General features: G+C 46.2%; 1 protein-coding gene across 7 annotated transcripts in view; it reads right to left on the minus strand.

Moving 5' to 3' along the window:
* LOC139061257 (calcium-activated chloride channel regulator 1-like) overlaps window positions 1-18,797 on the minus strand; it is a 323,451-nt gene that overhangs the window by 41,903 nt on the left and 262,751 nt on the right. For all 7 annotated transcript variants that reach the window (XM_070540974.1, XM_070540969.1, XM_070540970.1 and 4 more), the window contains one exon: window positions 12,349-12,639. In XM_070540974.1, the coding sequence (XP_070397075.1) occupies window positions 12,349-12,639 (291 nt within the window). The remainder of the gene's footprint in view (window positions 1-12,348; window positions 12,640-18,797) is intronic.

An 18,797-nucleotide genomic window follows, 5' to 3' on the forward strand; every position in this document is an offset into this window, starting at 1 on the left:
CCCGGCTGCGCCATCCGGATCCGCCCACCATGAGCTTCACCTGGCGTGCTCCGCCGCCTTTTATGCGAAGCATATTACTAGAGCTCAACCCAGCTCCTCAGGCGCGGCGGTGTCGCCTTCAATGACCTTTGACCCCATGCCATACCACGTGACACCGTCACGTCACGACAGAGGAGAAACGGGGCTCCAACTCGCGCCGTCGCTCGCGGCGTCGCCTCCAAGGCTGACCACGTGACACCGTGACGTCACGACAGAGGAGAAACTGGGCTCCAACTCGCGCCGTCGCGGCGGTATATAAGCAGCTGCGCTTGCTTCTGCTAGACACTCACGAAGTGAGATGCCTCCTGGAGACATTCTTGGTGGCTTTGGTTCAACTCTTGCAAGATGGGCTGGGTGGGAATCGAACCAGGGTCTCCGGAGTGTGAGACGGAGACGCTACCACTGAGCCACGGGTACGATGCTTCAAAGCGGTACAAAAGTGGCTCTAGTGAATGCGGTGTTGCCTTAGAAACGAGCTGTTTCTAAGGGTCAGGTATGCGTCGCTTGCTCAGGCGCACATTTCGTTGCTCGACGCTCGCCGCGTCCAATGCGGGGCGCGTAGTCGCTGCGCCATAGCCCATTGTCTTACATCCCTTGGCGGGTCGACGGGAACGCTGTCGCGTTCCACTCTTGAAGGCGAAGCAGAGTAACGCATGAGTTGTTTCTTCATCTAGCCGAACCAAATATAGCGAAGCAACAGCAGTTCAGCAGGCTAAACAGTGGTTCAACAACTAAAATAAAGTTTACTATGCTTCGCATCCTGGGCTTAACCTTAGCTAAGCCACAGCCATTTTTTTTCCTTCCGACGCCCGGCCGTTCGTCATCGCCATGGAAGCAGTGTGAGCAGATGTTCAACGTGTAATTGCAGGCATCCGCAGCCGCCGCATTCAAGCCGGAGCAACGCAAGGCTATTCTTTTGCATTGTTCGGGGGTGGAGGGCCAGCGTACTTATCAGACGCTACATGCAGGGGCCAGCGCCCTAGCACCGGCAGAGCCAAGTGCCGCAGCACTCGCCGATGACAAGTCTGTCGTGGTCCCTCCTGATGAATACGACTCGGCACTCGCCGCATTACGGCACCAGTTTGCGACGTCATGTAACGTTATCCTCGAGCGTCATCGCTTTCACCACCGCAGCCAAAACAAAGGCGAGTCCGTTTATGGCATTGTTTCCGATCTACGGGAGCTAGCGTCACATTGTTCATTTGCCTCGCAAGGTGATGCTCTGCGGGATCAATTCGTTGCCGGCGTAGCTTCCGATCGCGTACGTGAGCGGTTACTGCTCGAGGGCTCCACAATTTCATGGGAGAATACAGTTCGAATAGCACTTCAGTGTGAGCAGACGGCTGAAAAGCTAAAGGAACTTTCTGCTTCGGTCGAAGCAATTTTATTGCGGCAGCGTCGTAAACCATTCTCGCATTCTTCGAAAAAAAAATTGGAGGACGCTTAAGCTTCGCCTTCAAGAGTGGAATGTGACAGCGTTCCCATCGACCCGCCAAGGGGTGTAAGACAATGCGCTATGCTACAGCGATCATTTACGAGGCGCCCCGCATCGGCCTTTGCACCCACCAATCACGCGGTGAGCGTGGAGAAACGCAGCGTTCGGCGCGGCAATGAAACGTGCGCCTCAGCAAACGGAACGAACCAAAGAACTCGGTGTCTCGGAGGGGGAAACGATGTACGCTAGCCAAACGTCGTGATCGGCACGGGGAGAGAGATGGACAGAGAGTGATCTAAAGAAAGGAAGGACGCTTCATTCTGCAACCTGTGAGAGCACGGCAAAGCGTCGTCAGGGGAGAGGCAGTGCGGGCCGCGACGGGCCTCGCACCGGTCCCCGCACAGCCCCAATTCGCGCGTGGCGCGCCAGCTGTCGGGGCAACGCCGTACATTGAGAGGAGGGGGTCTTCTGTGTTTGCCGCAAGATGACTCTGCGTGTGCGGAAAGCGCAGAAGAAATGTAGCGGAAACGCACTTCGCTACTCGTGCAACTGCGCCTTCTGTAAGTTACGTGTTCATAATTACCGATATACACCGCAGTACAACTTTCTACGTCTCGTTTCTAAGGCAAACCTGCATTCACTAGAGGCGCTTTTGTACCGCTTTGAAGCATCAAACTCGTGGCTGAGTGGTAGCGTCTCCGTTTCACACTCCGGAGACCTTCGTTCAATTCCCACCCACCACATCCTGCAAGTTGTTTTCTATTCATCAAGTGCCTCCCAGGTTTTATCGCTCATGGCCAACGCCGCCGACACCGACTTTGCTGCGACACCAGCTCCTTAGCGCTCGCGCGTTAAAAGGAATTCACAACCGGCAGCCACCTTTACGGAGAATTTAACGAGGAGCGTGGGCGGCTCACGTGCGCCGCAGCGGAACGCCCCCCTGAGCGGAACCGAGAACAGAGTAGTCGCTCCGGTTCGCCATTGTTTCCGATGCGGCTTGCGGGACCACATCGCGTCAGCTCCGCAGTGCCCAGCACATGGCAAGACTTCGTTTTGCGGTCCCAAGGGCCACTTTCAAAGTGTTTGCAACCGCAAACTAACTGAAATGCAAGGCTGAGTCCGTGAACTTGAATTTTATGAGGATGTTTCGTCATCTAGCAGTGCTGAGCAACTTTTGACTGTGCAACGTTCGGCGCGTAGCGGAATTCATATTCAAGTGCAAGTCGCGGATGTCACTTTCACATTCCTTGTTGATTCAGGGTCGTCTGTGCCAATCCTGTCGGAGCAAGAATTCAGTCGATATTTTCATAGCGTTCTGCTCCAAATGTTATTGTGTTTGACTACTCTCAACGACCGATTCCCGTGCTATGTTGTTTCCAGGCAGACGTTCGGTTTTAAGGCCGCACTGCGTCGCTACATTTTTTATGTTTTTCATCGAGGAACTCGCCTGATCGGTCTTGACGGCATTAAAGCATTGGATCTTTGCATCGAGAGTACTGCTCTAAAGTGCTTATACACGTCCGTTGCTCCGATACCGACTGTTGTTGACCCGCTATCCTGTTCCATTTCCATACCGTCAAGCACGCAGCCCCATAACAAAGCTCTTCCCCCAGCCTTAGCACATAGGTTCAGTTCACTTTTCAGTCCCGAGTTGGGTCTTGCTAATGGGTTCACTCATCGCATCAAGACGCGGGAAGACGTGCAGCCTGTAACTTCGAAGCTTCGCCTTCTGCCGTATTCGCTCTGGTCACCAGTACCAAATGAACTTCAAGGTGGCTGAGCCTTGACATCATCGAACGCATCGATGCTTCTGAATCGGTGTCCCCCATTGTTGTTGTTAAAAAGCAGGATGGTAGCATCAGGATATGTGTAGACCTTCGAGAGCCGAACAAAGCTATTGTTCCAGGCAACTTCTCGTTGCCCCACACAGAGGAGCTGCTTCACGCTTTGCTAAACGCTGCACACGTCTCAAAACTTGACTTGGCTTCCGCTTACCACCAGGTTCTCTTGCACCCTGACAGAAGGGATTTGACAGCTTTCTTCACTCATGAAGGCCTTTTCCGTTTCAAAAGAGTTTGGTTTGGGCTGGCTTCTGCCCCAGCGGCATTTCAGAAGATGATGGCGACAGTCATTGACCGCTGCCCTGGCGTTTTTTTCTACATTGCTGATGTCATCATTTTTGGCAAGACCGCAGAAGACCACCTTTCGAACTTGAAGACCGCGTTGCAAAAGATCAAGAACGTAGGTCTGAAACTGAAGAACAAATGCCTCTTCGACGTCCCAGAACTTGCGTTTTAGGGCGCAAGGTCACCGCACGTGGCATCTCGCAACTTCCAGAGAAGGTAGACTCCATAGTTAACACACCAGTGCCAAGTGATGTTGCCACCCTTCATTCTTTCCTGAGTCTCGTAGAATACTACTCCAAGTTTGTTCCACACTTGGCACAAGTGGTTGAGCCTATGAAAGTCTTAGTTCGCAAAATTGAGCCATTCATCTGGTCTGCTGAAGCAGACAGCAGTTTCAGGAGTGTCAAGGAAATGATTTCGTCCGAGTACAGTCCTCCAGATGTTCCATCCGTCACTGCCAGTTATTGTGTCGACCGACGTGTCCGACTGTGGGCTGGGGGCAGTCCTGCAGCAACAAACTGGCCACGAGCTCCGCACAGTCGCTTTCGCATCTCGTACACTGTAGCCTGCGGAGAGAAAATATTCAGTCGGTGAACGAGAAGCTTTTGCATGTATTTGGGCATGCGAGCGATGGCACACGTACCTTTGCGGTCGCCATTTCACAATTCGAACAGACCACGAGGCACTGGTGTCCTTGCTGTCGTCACAAGGACTTGGAAGATGCCCACTCCCAATCGCACGCTGGAGTGCACGACTGCTTTGCTACAATTTCACTGTTCATTACCGCAGGGGGTCCACAAACACTGTAGCAGATGTACTTTCTCGGCTGCCAGCACCTACCTTGGAGGCAGAGATTGCTAAGGAAGAAGAAATTGTCTCGTTCATTCAGCCAGTCTGCGTGAGAAAGACGTTCAGGCAGGCCACCCTCGACGACAGTTGCCTGGAAACGATTAAGTCATTCATGCTGAGTTACTGGCCGTTAGAGAAGTCCATAACAGGAGAGGCGAAACCATTTTACACCGTCCGGGAAGAATTTTCTGTTGTCGATAACCTGCTACTGCGTGGAGAGTGCTTCGTTGTTCCGTCTTCCTTCATGGCTCAGATCATGGGCATCGCGCACGAGACACATCCGAGTATCACGCGAGTGAAGGCGCGACTGCGTGCGCGGTTCTGGTGGCCACGAATAGATAATCAAGTGGTAACGGCAGTAAAAAACTGCCACATCTGCCTGGAGTCAGATAAGTCCGCCAAGACATCACCAACACCATCGAAACCTGTTGAATGGCCTGAGCTGCAGAAGCTTGGCCTAGGCATTGTTGGTCCTTTGGAGCATGCAGCTCACAACAGTAGATTTGCTGTAATGCTTCTTGACTACCATTCTAAATGGCCGGAGGTGTATTTTTGCACAGAAGTGTCCACGAGCACCGTGACAGACTTTTTAACAAGTGTTCTTGCCCGTGAGGTCTACCCAGAAGAGATAGTTTGTGACAATGGACCTAGGTTCACTTCGCGTGAGCTCATCCCTTTCCTGCAAACCAGAGGCGTCAGTCTTTCACATTGTTCGGTATACTACCCCCAAGCCAATGGGCAAATAGAACGTTTCAAACGCACATTGAAAATTTTCATTCGTCTCGCCCCTCCAAAGAGGACCACTCCGGCAAGCTGTCACAGAATACCTTGCCATTTGCCGCTGTACTCCGCACGCCACCACCGGTGTCGCTCCAGCAGTTCTGCAGCATGGTAGAATGCTCCGAACCAGGCTGGATGTCCTGGGTTTCTCAGCATCAGCATTTGCGGAAGACCCAGTCAAGGAGTTGGCGCGACTTCATCAAAGGGTTCGCCGTAAACAGCAGAGCAGCAAGCACTACACGGACAAAAGGAGAGCCACCAAGAAGACGAAGATAGCCGTAGGCAATTTTCTCCGCATCAAAAAACCGTCCGATCGTTTGAAGGGTGACTGCGCCTTTTCTGCACCAACTAAAGGGATCGATAATAGAGGACCAGCTCTTTACGACTTGGAGACGGCCGTACGAGCAATGCCTCCAAGCTTCCCAGGGTTCCGGAGAGGGGCACCTGGGAACCAGGCCAGCCTGCCACGCCGCAGCCGCAGTCTCCCAATGTGCTGCAGCCTGGCGTGCTACAGCCGCCTTCTTTCAGGGCGCAGGCGCGGTCGCCTGGCATACCGCAGCAGCCGTCTACGGGCCCGTCGCCATCTTCGCCAGTGCGACGTCCGAAGCGGCCGACCCCAGAGCGCCGACCACCGGCCTGGCTCCAAGACTATCAGACCAAATAGTTGGCGGTCTGAGTTTGTGTACATAGTTTGTAAATATGTGTAAATAAGTACAGTGTGCATGCCTTGGGGTTTTCCGTACTAATACTTACGAACAACTAATCACTAAAATACGGGAGGGAGTATGTTGTATTTAGTTTCGTTATTCATCAGAGTTCTTTATTTCCCAGAGGGCGCTTCTGTACATCATTCTATATATATATATATTTATATATATATATATATATATATATATATATATATATATATATATATATATATATATATATATATGTGCGTGTGTGTGTGTTGAAGAAACGGTTCCAAAAAAATTGAACTCGTTGAAACTAAGTTGTTACGTTATGGTGTATCTATCGCTGCACATTCCCTTACGTTCTCATCTGTCACATGTGGACACATCAGCAGCAATCCCAAGCACATTACTGTTTCCTGTTTGCGCAGACATCGCCACGGTGTCGTACTCCACGATGAGAAAATGGTGAAAAGCATCCCAGTTATCTAGTCAGTCAACCCTTGCAGTGCAACTATCACCCATTATCATTGACGAGCTTGCCGTCGAAAGCACTCGAGCGCCTCCTAGATTGTAAGTGGCCTAATGGGCCACTGAGAATCTATTCCGTTACAAGCAGCAGCACGGATTTAGGGAATGTCTATCCAGTAAATCTCAGCTCGCTTATTGTAGGCACAATAGCTTGAAATCGAAGGACAACACACTAATAGACGAACACTGAGGCAGACGCTAGCGAATCACATATCATGATCCCGCGCTGGAACAGGGAAGATGAAAGTTTTGCTCCCGGCGCACGCGACTGGCACGACGTGGGAAAGAGCAAAAGAAAGGGAAGTATATCTCTCTTGCTGCAGTAGCAAGTAACTCAAAAACACGCAAACACTCGGATTGTGTATTTTGTTATTCCTCTGAACATTAAGTAGTGTATTGAGCCATCAGATTATACAAACAGATGTTGCCTTGAATAATCCTCGAAGTATGAGGTGTTCCTAGGAGCAGCGTCACAGCATATACATCTACGTAAGGACATTTGCTGATATCCGTCATACCCCCTCCCCCCCCTCTCCTTTTTGGAGCGCTTAGGCCGCGAGAAGTGCGAGTGGCGTATAGCCTGCAATGTCAGATCTTTCCGCGGCGCGTATAGTTTTAATTCTTTGCAGAAGCGATCGTGAGCGTCCATTGTATGCATGCTCAGCTCAATATTGCTAGACCTGCTGAGGGGTCTTTTAACGCGGTCGCGTTAAAATCGGAACCCTAAGAGCATATCCGCTCCTCACTATGCTACTAAATTTGAGAAATGTAGTACGAATCTTGTCTCTCGCATACCGTTGTCGTGTGGTAGGGTGTATATCGGGCAGGTGGGACGCTGTGTCAATGTCTCCCTAAACTAACATGAAACGTATGATTTAGTAGGTGGGCTGGTTGGTATTGTTGGTAGGGGAGACACGAAATACGAGAGAGAAGTGATTGAACCATATCAAATGCGAAAACCCGGTCGCGATCACTGTGGGCGTACCCTCCTTACTGGAGCGTAGGCCAGTTTCATTTTTTTGATGGAGGGGGCTAAAGTTGCATACGGCCACACTGTGATTTCTAAGAACCATTCTGGTCGCTCCTGTGATTTTGGTGTTGATGGTTACGGGAATGTAATGCCAAGTGTAGTTGTAAAGGGGACAAAAATAAACGCGAAAAGGAATGGAGCAATTCCACCTGGTGGAATTCCACCTTAGACTTCTGTCAAGCAAAGGACCAGGCAGGATTCTGCAAAGGCTACTCAACAATAGATCATATTCACACTATCAATCAGGTGATAGAGAAATGTGCGCAATATAACCAACCCTTATATATAGCTTTCATTGATTACGACAAAGCGTTTGATTCTGTCGAAACCTCAGCAGTCATGGAGGCATTACGGAATCAGGGTGTAGACGAGCCGTATGTAAAAATACTGAAAGATATCTATAGCGGCTCCACAGCCACCGTAGTCCTCCATAAAGAAAGCAACAAAATCCAACAAAAATCCAACAAATCCAACAATAAAGAAAGGCGTCAGACAGGGAGATATGATCTCTCCAATGCTATTCACAGAGTGTTTAGACGAGATATTCAGAGACCTGGAGTGGGAACAATTGGGGATAAAAGTTGATGGAGAACACCTTAGCAACTTGCGATTCGCTGAAGATATTGCCTTGCTTAGTACCTCACGAGACCATGCAAAGCATGCTCACTCACCTGGAGAGGCAAAGCAGAAAGGTGGGTCTGATAATTAACCTGCAGAAAACTAAAGTAATGTTTAACAGTCTTGGACGAGCACAGCAGTTTACGATACCAGTACTCACGTATGGAGCAGAAACCTGGAGTCTTACGAAAAGGGTTCTGCTTAAATTGAGAACGACGCAACGAGCTATGGGAAGAAGAATGATGGGTGTAACGTTAAGGAATAAGGAAAGAGCCGATTGGGTGAGGGAACAAACGCGGGTAAATGACATCTTAGTTGAAATCATGAAAAAGAATTGGACACGGGCAGGACATGTAATGAAGAGGGAAGATAACCGATGGTCATTAAGGGTTACGGACTGGATTCCAAGGAAAGGGAAGCGTAGCAGGGGGCGGCACAAAGTTAGGTGGGCGGATGACATTAAGAAGTTTGCAGGGACAACATGGCCACAATTAGTACACGACAGGGGTACTTGGAGAAGTATGGGAGAGGGCTTTGCCCTGCAGTGGGCGTAACCAGGCTGATGATGATGACGATGTAACGGCATTCTAGCTACATTATCACCAGGATCAGCATGTCATCAGCGGTAAATGATAAACAAATCCTGACATTATACCAGTGGATAACTGGCTTGGTCAAAGTGAAAAAGTGAACTATTTTATGGTGGGAGCGATTAGAAGCTTATTTCAATACTGACTGAACCAGATGCTATCTTGTTTCATAGACCTAGAAAGTTACTAGCAATCGTAGGTTTTGTCTTTTGGTGGAACGCGTGTTTTCTAATAAATGACTGGGAAAGCATTTGCCCATTTAGAATCAATATAGCGGAAACTAACAGGATATTTAAAAAGTAGTTCAACATTGAGTGGTTGCATTTATGACGGGCATGGCAGCTTCCCTAATGTTCTTGTTCTGTTTATTGTTTCGAAGTGAGCTGGCTGCCTTGGTTTAGACATTTCACTCCTGCCCCATATTCGACCTCACATTATGTTTGCTTGTCGCCTCTGCCTTGAACAACGTCGTTTCCGTGAGTATATCTTCTCACACACAAAATAATATACTCATAAGTCAGTGCCGTGTCTCTCTCTTATCCTTTTCCAATAAGTTTGCACTGTTTTCGTTCTAAAATACCTTTTAGGAACTAGGCCATCAAGAAAGTTTTTTGCAAATACCGTATTATTTGGGAGGCACAGCCCCGTTTGTGCCTACCTAACTTTACCATCTTTTGAAGATGAGGCTCAAATACTTCAATAACTTCGGTATTGTCTACAATTCTACAGGTCAGGACCACTACATATTTCATGTGAATGAATGTTACTGTGCAGAAAGTGTTCACTTTTCTTACTTGAAGACCAAACAATTTAAGTGATTATGAAGGTGCTGACAAGGTACATTTCATAAAAAGTGACTAAAGATATTTTTCAAAAGTAGTTTACATACACGCATAATATACTACAGGTAACAACTATATCTATCTGGTTTGCTATATTATCTGCTATAAGTCCCATGACCAATGTGACTTGCCTGTTCTGAGTGTCGCCTGGTATGTTATGTAGAGCTGTACAATCCGCCAGCCTTTAGCCTGTCCAGTTTGCGTTCCTGTTGATTGCATGTATGCATAGCAGAACGTTTCTTACAATTTTATGATGAAGATTGTGAAAGGTTGCCCGACACTGCCGTGCAATGTTCACTGGTCTGGCTTACCAGAAGACAGCATTTCTCTTAGCAAAAGTAGGTGAAACGCAAATAAAAACCCACACATAGACATTGCTTTAGAGGCCTTCATCTTCGCCACGTTGTGCGCTATGTAGATGGCTTCCAAAAGGGACGAAGCAGGTGTCTTGTGCATACACATTGCTAACCAGCTGCAGCGGCTTCCCATCGGCACAGGCGATGTGCAAACACATATGTGTGCTTGAAGATAGGTGCATGTAGAACACCACAGTTCAATAAAACTGCTCTTCCTGTGTACATAAATATCATAATTGCTGCCCCTACAAGTGTGATATGTGCACGTGCACAGAAACAAGTACAGTAGCTGCTGGAGAATGCACTAGTGGCAAGATAGTGCAGACGGAGGAGTCAAGTGCCTCATAAAAAGAGTTGAATTCAAAGTGCTCACTTGAAATTCATGTCCATTATTCTGTGGTTTTGGAAGCTACCTCGAGGTGAAATCTACCATTAATCTGATGGGGGTCAAACTCTGACACACATGCATTCTGCCCGATATTCCAGATTTAAAAAATGCAAAGACCAGAGGAAAGCTTCTAAACTACCACATGGCAACTTTATTTGATAAATCAAGCCTTGTTTCCAGTAAAGAACCACCTTCACCTACAAAAGCTGTAAGCTCCAGTAAACGTCAGGCTAAAGAACGTGAGTGCACTGACGTTACACAAATAATCAATACAATTTCACTACACTTGTGACGGCAGTGCTGCCTCATCTGAAACCATCGGTCTCAGCTATTGTTCTCCCATTCGCCACAAAAGCGCTGCGTAATAATACATCGTCTCAAAGTTTAGTGCAATGCCTTTGACACTGACTAACTATAAAGAGGTGTATATACCAGCATTAGAGTATTCCTTTCAGCTCCTGCTTTAGGACTCATGAGCTGGCTCTGTTTCCATAGGAGCGGATCCAGCTTCACAGGGTTACCACCGAATTGCCGTTTCCTACAGGAGCATAACGTCTGCGTTAACTACCTTTCCTATTTTTTACACACTGCAGGTGCCCAGAGTTTCATCAATCTTTTGCTAACGGACACAGGCGTACGGTATCCTAACAGGTGTAAAGATCGATGAATAGCTATTGAACGTGTTTGTGTTTTCCATCAGCAGTCACCGAGAAGGCTCGAGTGCTATACCATGCTGTGAGCTTCGTCGCAGCACATCAATGCTACGCGGTCAAGCGTAATTAATGTATTGTGGTGCAGCATACCAATAGTGTAAAGGGGCCACTGTCACTGGATATAGAGTGATACTCGCGGAGCTCGCCGTCTCGTCTCCTGTTACAGTAAAAACTGTAAATGTAGTAAATGTACTGGCAGGCTTTGAAAGGTATATCGGATCAAGCTGTGGTGGTGTGAGCGCTTGTGTCGCCAACCTAGCACCCTCTGTATACAAGACTGTAACGGGAATTCGGTACGCGCTCCTTAATTATATACAAGCGCGCACGCACCTCAGAGAAGTTACGAACATGTACCGCGTAGCCGATCGGTATTTCTGTACAGTTTTGACAATGGCCTATATACAGATATGAAACATTGCGTGGCGACGTCCATTTTTCGCACATTTACATCATAAAAAATGTGTTCCAATTCATAGAAGCGTCGGCGCGGCTTAATGCTTTGCGACTGTTGCGGTACAGCTGTCAGAATTATCTGGGGCTAGTAAAACGCTTAGCGACATTCAGTTTTCTTACTTTCACATACAGTTAAACTCATAAACTGTTTCCGTTCCCCCGCCAATCTCCTTAAGTGTGCGGTACGCTCAACGTCACAACGAACAATGCATTGGCACAATGCCATTAAAGTCATCTGGGGAGACACCTGACTTTCCAATGTATCCCTCCGTGATTATCGGAACTTAATATGCTACCGTCGCAAAAAACGAAACGTGGCAAACGCACCTCTGACACACCTTCCTCGCCACGCATTATGTCGATTCTGTGCTGTTAGCTCAGCTATGCATTAACGTAGCACAGTGTTCTCCCTAGCAGTACCTAGGCGAAGACAAATCTCAAGGTCCGAAAGTCCCCACATTTCCTACTCCCAACCAGTGCTCCTTACGCGTGCGCAGAAAGAGCGGTTAAATCCAATTTTTATGTGCTCATGACCGTCAGTTCCTCTTGCGTCCGGTCGCGAAATGCGCACTTGATGCCGGAGCAAACGCCGCTCCCTCCTGACCCCCCATGGCCTTTCTTTCACGCGACGGAAGACGGCGCGTTTGGTCTCCGCTTTTTCCTTCGCGCGTGCCACAGTGAGCTGCGATTGTTGGCTTGTCTGGCGTGTTATCACACTGGCACACACAGCATAGGACGTGCGGCGATGGTATTATCACCCCTGTACTTTATGATGAACATCACGGCCACACTGACGGCAAGAATACGCTTGGACGGCCCATATAATTTTTGCAATAAAAATATTTCTGGCAGCCATATTGCTCCTGTTGAGTATTCTGACGTAATTTTTTTGCCGAGTATGAGATGCGCATTCGTAACAATACTCACCTGTTCCTTGTTTCATATGGGCTCCGGGCCACGTCCAGGCAAGGCTCACAGTAGGTGTTCCATCAGGCTCAATTCTCCCTGTGACAACCCGAAGGTCTTTGATTTCACCCGGCGGAACATCAGCAAGCTTCAAGTTTTCCGTGACTTTGAATGAAGCACTCGCCGTGACTCTTTGGAACGGCGCCACTGGCTGGATGTCCTTTAGGAGAGAGTCGGATTTGGTCGGCGTCGGCTTTACGGACTGCTGGACGGGCTTTCTACGTGTTGAAGCTCCTACAACAGTCCACCCTTCTGCAAACCACACAAAGACAGTGTTAATACCGAAAAAAATTAGGGCACAGCAGTCGAGACGGAAGTTTACAGAGAACCGCTTTCGACTCTGAATAACGATATGACGTCGCAGTGTACGCTGAACATCTGTAAAGAGAATTCTAAAATGCGCATGTTGAATAATGAGTGAGTTACGGCTCATTTTAATGGTGTTCACAATGGACACAATGTTTGTAGCGCATTGCTTCATTTCCCTTGTGTACCCCATTGTGAGCCCTTTTCTTTTTTGAGCCCCGTCAAATATTTAGGGCGGGGATTATCGTTTAAATATTCAATAGAAATATAATATAGACTTTTCTCTTCAATTCTTACTTCACGCCAGAAATCAATACTAGAAATTACCGTGGATGCACTTTTTTTTTTATTGGAAGAGATAACCGCAGTTATTGTATTGCACCGAGAGAAAGGCCGATGAAGTGGCTAACATGACACGACAGTGCTATTGAGAGAAGAATCATGTTTGCTCTGCAGAGGTTTAACTTTCTGTGCCAACACATGCAGCACATTTTACTGTCAATGGGAAAGAGCTTGGCACCTAGATTCTTCTTGAATGTCTTCTTTCACTTCATTGAAAACACGGCAAATGCAAGAAATGGAAATTCAAGACGATGAGCAAAACGACATCAATGTGAAAGCAAGAGGAAAGGTTTCGATGAGAGCACTTGCATTTTTCAAAGCGGTATACACACTCCTCTGCACAGTATACGTAGATACGGTTTTTCTGAAGTGGAGAGAGGCTAAGGCGGGTGGGCGAGGCAACGACAGAGGGTATGTTAGTCAGAGGGTGTAAAATTGACAAAAACGTTGTGCTACTGAAAGTAGACAGAGGAATGTGAGGAAGAGACGTGTGTCAGGAGGTTGACGCATCTCTATAAGATCATCTTTTCGTGTAAGGGGCCTGGACGAAGGGGGCAGGTGATTATTTGATCTGCTGGACCTCAGTGAAGATCGTCTGTCTGAAAGAAAAGAATAAATGCAGCGATAGAAAAATGGTGCTCATGGGAAAAAAACAGAATGATTGTCAACCCCATAACAAAAAAATAGGTGCTCTCTCCTATATTTTAAAATTTAGCATCGTGAACAGATTCTGAGCTCCCTTTCTAAAACAAAAGCTGTGGTATACAGGACAAAAAATAAAGCAGTAAGTGGTAATATCGAACTATTATTAGGTAATGACAAGATTGATATCGTGACCAGTATAATATCTGTGTTGTATTCTTTCAGATGCTCAATTGGGACCTACAACTTGAATATATTCGTGCTAAAATGAACAGGTTAAATGGCGTGGTGTGCAAACCTTGGTTAACCCTTCCTACACAGTTTAAACTCCTCATTTATCCTTCATTTATAGCGCCAGTGATTACTTACTGTGACACAGCTTGGTGCACGATGAAACGGCACAATAAAAAGCGCCTTCTTATTGCACAAAAGCGTGCAATAAGACTGACAGCTAATGTACCGTCGAATGCTCATACCAGACAATTTTTCAGGCATTTCAATCTTGTGAGAATAACTAGCTTGTATGTGTTCAGACTGCTTAGCATTTACAAAACTGCTGTAGCAAGAAACAATAGGCTTATGGTAACAATGTTTCACCTAGTACGTCATGAACCTACATATAAAGTACGTGACTGTACAGCATCGACACTACCGTTAAGTCACACCAATTACCGCACAGTCTTTACCGTACGATCTGCCGAAGTATTTAAATCTGCCCGAAGATAACCGTTTTTCTGTTATGTTTTTTTCTACACAAACCTTTATGGAATCCATAAATCCTTCTGAACTTTCCACCGAATAGCTCACCTGCGTAACTGTTTGACAATGCATTCTAAGGGACTTGAATAAGTTATATTTATCTGTATTACTGTCTGCGTTGGGGTTAGGATTTTGTAACGGGAATCAGCACGAAATTGTGTAATTGCGCTAATTGTGTAAAATTACAAATATGCAATATATTATGGGTAAAATTACAATGATGTAATTATGGGTATTGAGAATGCTTTCGCTAATTCGAATTCTTCAGTTGTGTATAGTTTGCAAACTATCACATAGCCGTTGTTTCACCATACTGCTGCTTCGTGGGGCATAGGGGGTCCTCAAGGTGCATTTGGCAGCTTATTCCCTTGTGTGCTCTCTCATTTCTGTACTTTGTTTTGAGAGAAATAAATCTTTCCGTCTATCTATCTGATGCCTATTTGTGAACTTATGAATGAGGTATTTATGAATGAGCTTATTGAAGTGTTTTCAGCCTCATGCAGAACGTAATTTTTACAGTAGTACGTGGAGTTACTGGCACATACAGAATACAGAAGCATACATAAAGACGTTTTGACCTGGTTCGTTGAAATGCTCGGGGATGGTTTTGCGGAGCTTTTTATCTGCTTCCGCACGATGTCTGTTTTACCTATTGTTCCTCGGTTGTCCCGTTTCACCGATACAGTGCTTCTGAAAGAAGGAACACTAAAACATATAAATCGCATCCGAAATTGTACATGTTGGTTTTAACTTCGTGTGTGTAACTATTTGTGGTTTTTTGAAGGTGCTTGGACGTTTTGCGCTTGAGGCGAGAACAAGATTTGATTACGGGGGAATAATGTTGACTGATTTTTGCATGCACTAGCATGTCTTTGTAGCTTCTGTTGAAGCGACAGATAACCCTTGGTTCATCCTGGAACGCTTTTCTCAGACGCTTGTTACTTGATAATATTTAGTGGTATTTTCATAAGGTGTTTATGTTTGGGAGGGCGTGAGGATATCTTGTTATTAAGATTCTGAGATCTGCGAGATTATGGTATAGGTTCTTTCAAAGGTAATTGCTTCTCCCTCGGTAATATTCGTGCGACTTCCTCAGCCAGCCGAGAGGAATTAGGGGATAAATTCTTTCCGCTTGCATTATTCGAAAGTAATTTAAGTTATGGATACAATCGTAGTCTTCACTACAGATTTGTCTCATTTATTTCGCTTGTCGGAAACAAATTCCTGGATCACAGTGTCAAGGGTGATCACTGGCGTACTGCTGGATATCCGTGGGCTTCCGGGAAGGTGTCATTCTCAGTGTTCCCTTTTCTATGTAAAATGCCCTGTTGGGGAAGTTGACTCGAATAGGAAAGTGGTGATCTGTAAAAATAATACCCAGGTGAAATCGCTTACAGTGAAAACCCCTTCTTACGAAACCCTCTTTTACTAAGTTCCCGATATAACGGAGAAATTTCCTTTCCCTGGCAAGTACCCTTAGGGTTTAATGTTATAATGCACCCTACTAACTTGGCCGAACTCAATTAACGAACTCTTTCCTAAAACAGCTACGTAAATATGTTGTCATTTTTTCTCATCTTGACACAGACGGCTCCTCCCAGCGTGCACTCTAAAACTATCGCGTTAAAACATCTAGGCGCCATGTTCACATGCCTCGCTCTATTTTGACGAGGCCGCACGCCACGCCCTTGAACAGAACAGCCGATTCAATAGCACCTCGATAGAGGCGGCGGTGGTTACTTTCGTAATGTCATGGTTTATGAGACAGATCACACGAAAATATCGCGGTAGCTTTTTCGTGTCGCTACATTGAATTTTAGATTTCGAAGGACCGAAGAAATTTTTTCTCAAATTTACGAAGTTCCAGATTTAACGAAGTAATTCGAGCGTGGTCATCACTTCGTGAAATCAAGTGTCAGTAATTAATGGCCAATTAGGTAGGTTAGCGCGTTTGTGGCATGTTCCCATATTAATGATATTGTAACGGAGAATTAAGGGAGTCCAGATGCAACTATTTATCGTGGGCTAACTTGTGCCCTGGGGGTAAATAAGCACTGCCGCGTTCTAAATTGGAGATCAGGAAGGCCTTCTCTCTCGAGCGTCGTGTCAACTCGTCTTCTTGCAGACGCCGACAACGGCAACCTGCGATGCCAGCGCGTGCGGCAAAAATACGTGCCATTATTTCGTCTTTTCTTCCAATGCGCCGTTGTCCTCTTGAGGGGCGGGGGGAGGGGTGCGCACGAACCTGCGCGAGTTGTTGAAGTATTTTTCGGCCTTGTATCAATATGTCAGAAGTGTGTCGCAGGTGTTTGTGGGGTATTATATAGCATTATTTTGTCACGTTTACTTCAAACTGTCCCCTGACAATTTTGGCATACGTGGGAGCGAATGGTGTTCATAAGCATGGGCCGAAACCTTGTAGGTAGCGAATAGTATAGAACTGGAAATAGTTGAGCGTGAGGAGTCACTCAAAACGTAACAGCAAACATCAGGAGCGAATGCTTCAGGATTGACTACGAGAAAATTCGACACGACTTCAATTCCGTGACGCATGGGCTTGTTAGTGTTAAAAGCAGAAAGACCTAGGGTTATTATAATAGCGTGGTCGGAGGGGACTTGATTGACGTTAATCGAGTCAATATTTCGAAAGATGAGGAGCGTATCTTATACAAGAGATTGCGGATTGGTCAGGATGTCTGGCAGATTGTGATTTAAGAATTTAGATTGTGACACGGTATGTGTGTTGTTACTAGACACTACAGTCTTGCTTGGAATTTCTGCTGCAAGTACTTCTATGCGAACCTTGCATATTTGAGGAAGAAGGGGAAAGCGGCCGGCTTCTTTGTTATCTGGCGTCATGAAGCGATATTCAGACTGGGTGATTAGTTCCTGGGAGGGGAGCTACGCTATTGTACTTTGCACTAGGTTGTTGTATACCAACGTTGGGTTAATGTCGAGTTTTCCGTAATGGGCGTGATAAATTATTTGTCCAAGGCCTCATTTGATAGTTTTCTATTGGCCAGATCAAGATACGGCCGCTTTTATCTACTGGTTTTATTACAACGTCCATTGTTTCTGGAGGGTTTTAGGAATTTCGTGCTGAGCGACGGACTAATTTTGCGCTTGCGGAAATGATGCGTCGACTGTAGAATTTACTTTGAGATTAGATTTATGTGTATCTTAGTGCCTGGGCACGATTCGGCTATCATTGTTCACGTGCTAGGTGGTATAAGAGAGTCTATATCCTGTTTTCCCATGTCTGGCTTATCTAAATATAATTCCTTGATGCGTACGAGTCTTGAAGGCGCTGTGGAGTTCATGTTCCTTGTGGAGAATATCTTTGTGTTGTTCATGCTCATTTACAACGCTGTTCGTGGGACAAAGCATTGCGCCACGTTTGCGGAGATCAACTTCATCGGGATTGTAACTCTCCGATATGTCTACTATGTTACGGAAGTTATCTGTACACTCACTCGTAACACTATCGGTGGAGCTATGTACTGCAAGGGGGGGGGGGGTGTAGTTTTTTGGGGTAGCTCTGCCCCCCCAATACCTTTGTGCTCGCATTCACTTAGGAGGATTACCTTCATAGACTCGGCGAATTTTCTTATTCCAATATACTAAAAGAACATACGGGAATTGCATAGAGGTGTTAGAGTAAATCAGTGATAGTTACATAACACGTATTTAAACAGACAATGCTTGTTAAAATAAAAACAATAACACAAACGTAAAAATGGGAAAACAATAAACCTGTTAAAAACCTGTTAGTCAAAATTAACGCTACTTGGTTACTTCATACAAGGACAATGCTTGGTAAAATAGGCAAACATACCAGCAGATACTGCATGTAATAATAAAGGAAGAACCAACCAGAAAAAAATTGATGCAGTACAAGGAACTCGGTGCTAACCTGCAACAAAGCCATTTTCACGAGGAACATCAAAATATGGTGAGGGAAAAAAAAGTAAGCACGAGAACACACTGATGCTTTGAACGAATAAGCAAGACGTGAGTTCGCTAAAATAGTGTGTTAGTTTTCGTAAGAAATCATCATAATACGATTTGATTTGGTAACATATTCCAGTGATATATCACGAAAAAGAGGAGTGAATGACTCAAGAAGTTTATGTGCGTAAGAACGGCCTGCACTTTAAAGGGATGATCAAGGCGCGGAAAGATTCGATGGGTGGGCTGCTTTGTTTTGGACCGCCTTGGGCTTGTTTATCAGGAATGAGTGATACGCATTCGAAATAAAGGGCGCGTACTCCAGTTCTGAACGAACCACTGTCGCGTAGGCTGGTAAGTTAGTGCACCTGTTTGCCGAGCGGTTTCACCTAATATAGCTTTACACGCGCTAC

This window comes from Dermacentor albipictus, chromosome 6 (assembly GCF_038994185.2).
Source record: "Dermacentor albipictus isolate Rhodes 1998 colony chromosome 6, USDA_Dalb.pri_finalv2, whole genome shotgun sequence".
NCBI classification, from domain to species: domain Eukaryota; kingdom Metazoa; phylum Arthropoda; class Arachnida; order Ixodida; family Ixodidae; genus Dermacentor; species Dermacentor albipictus.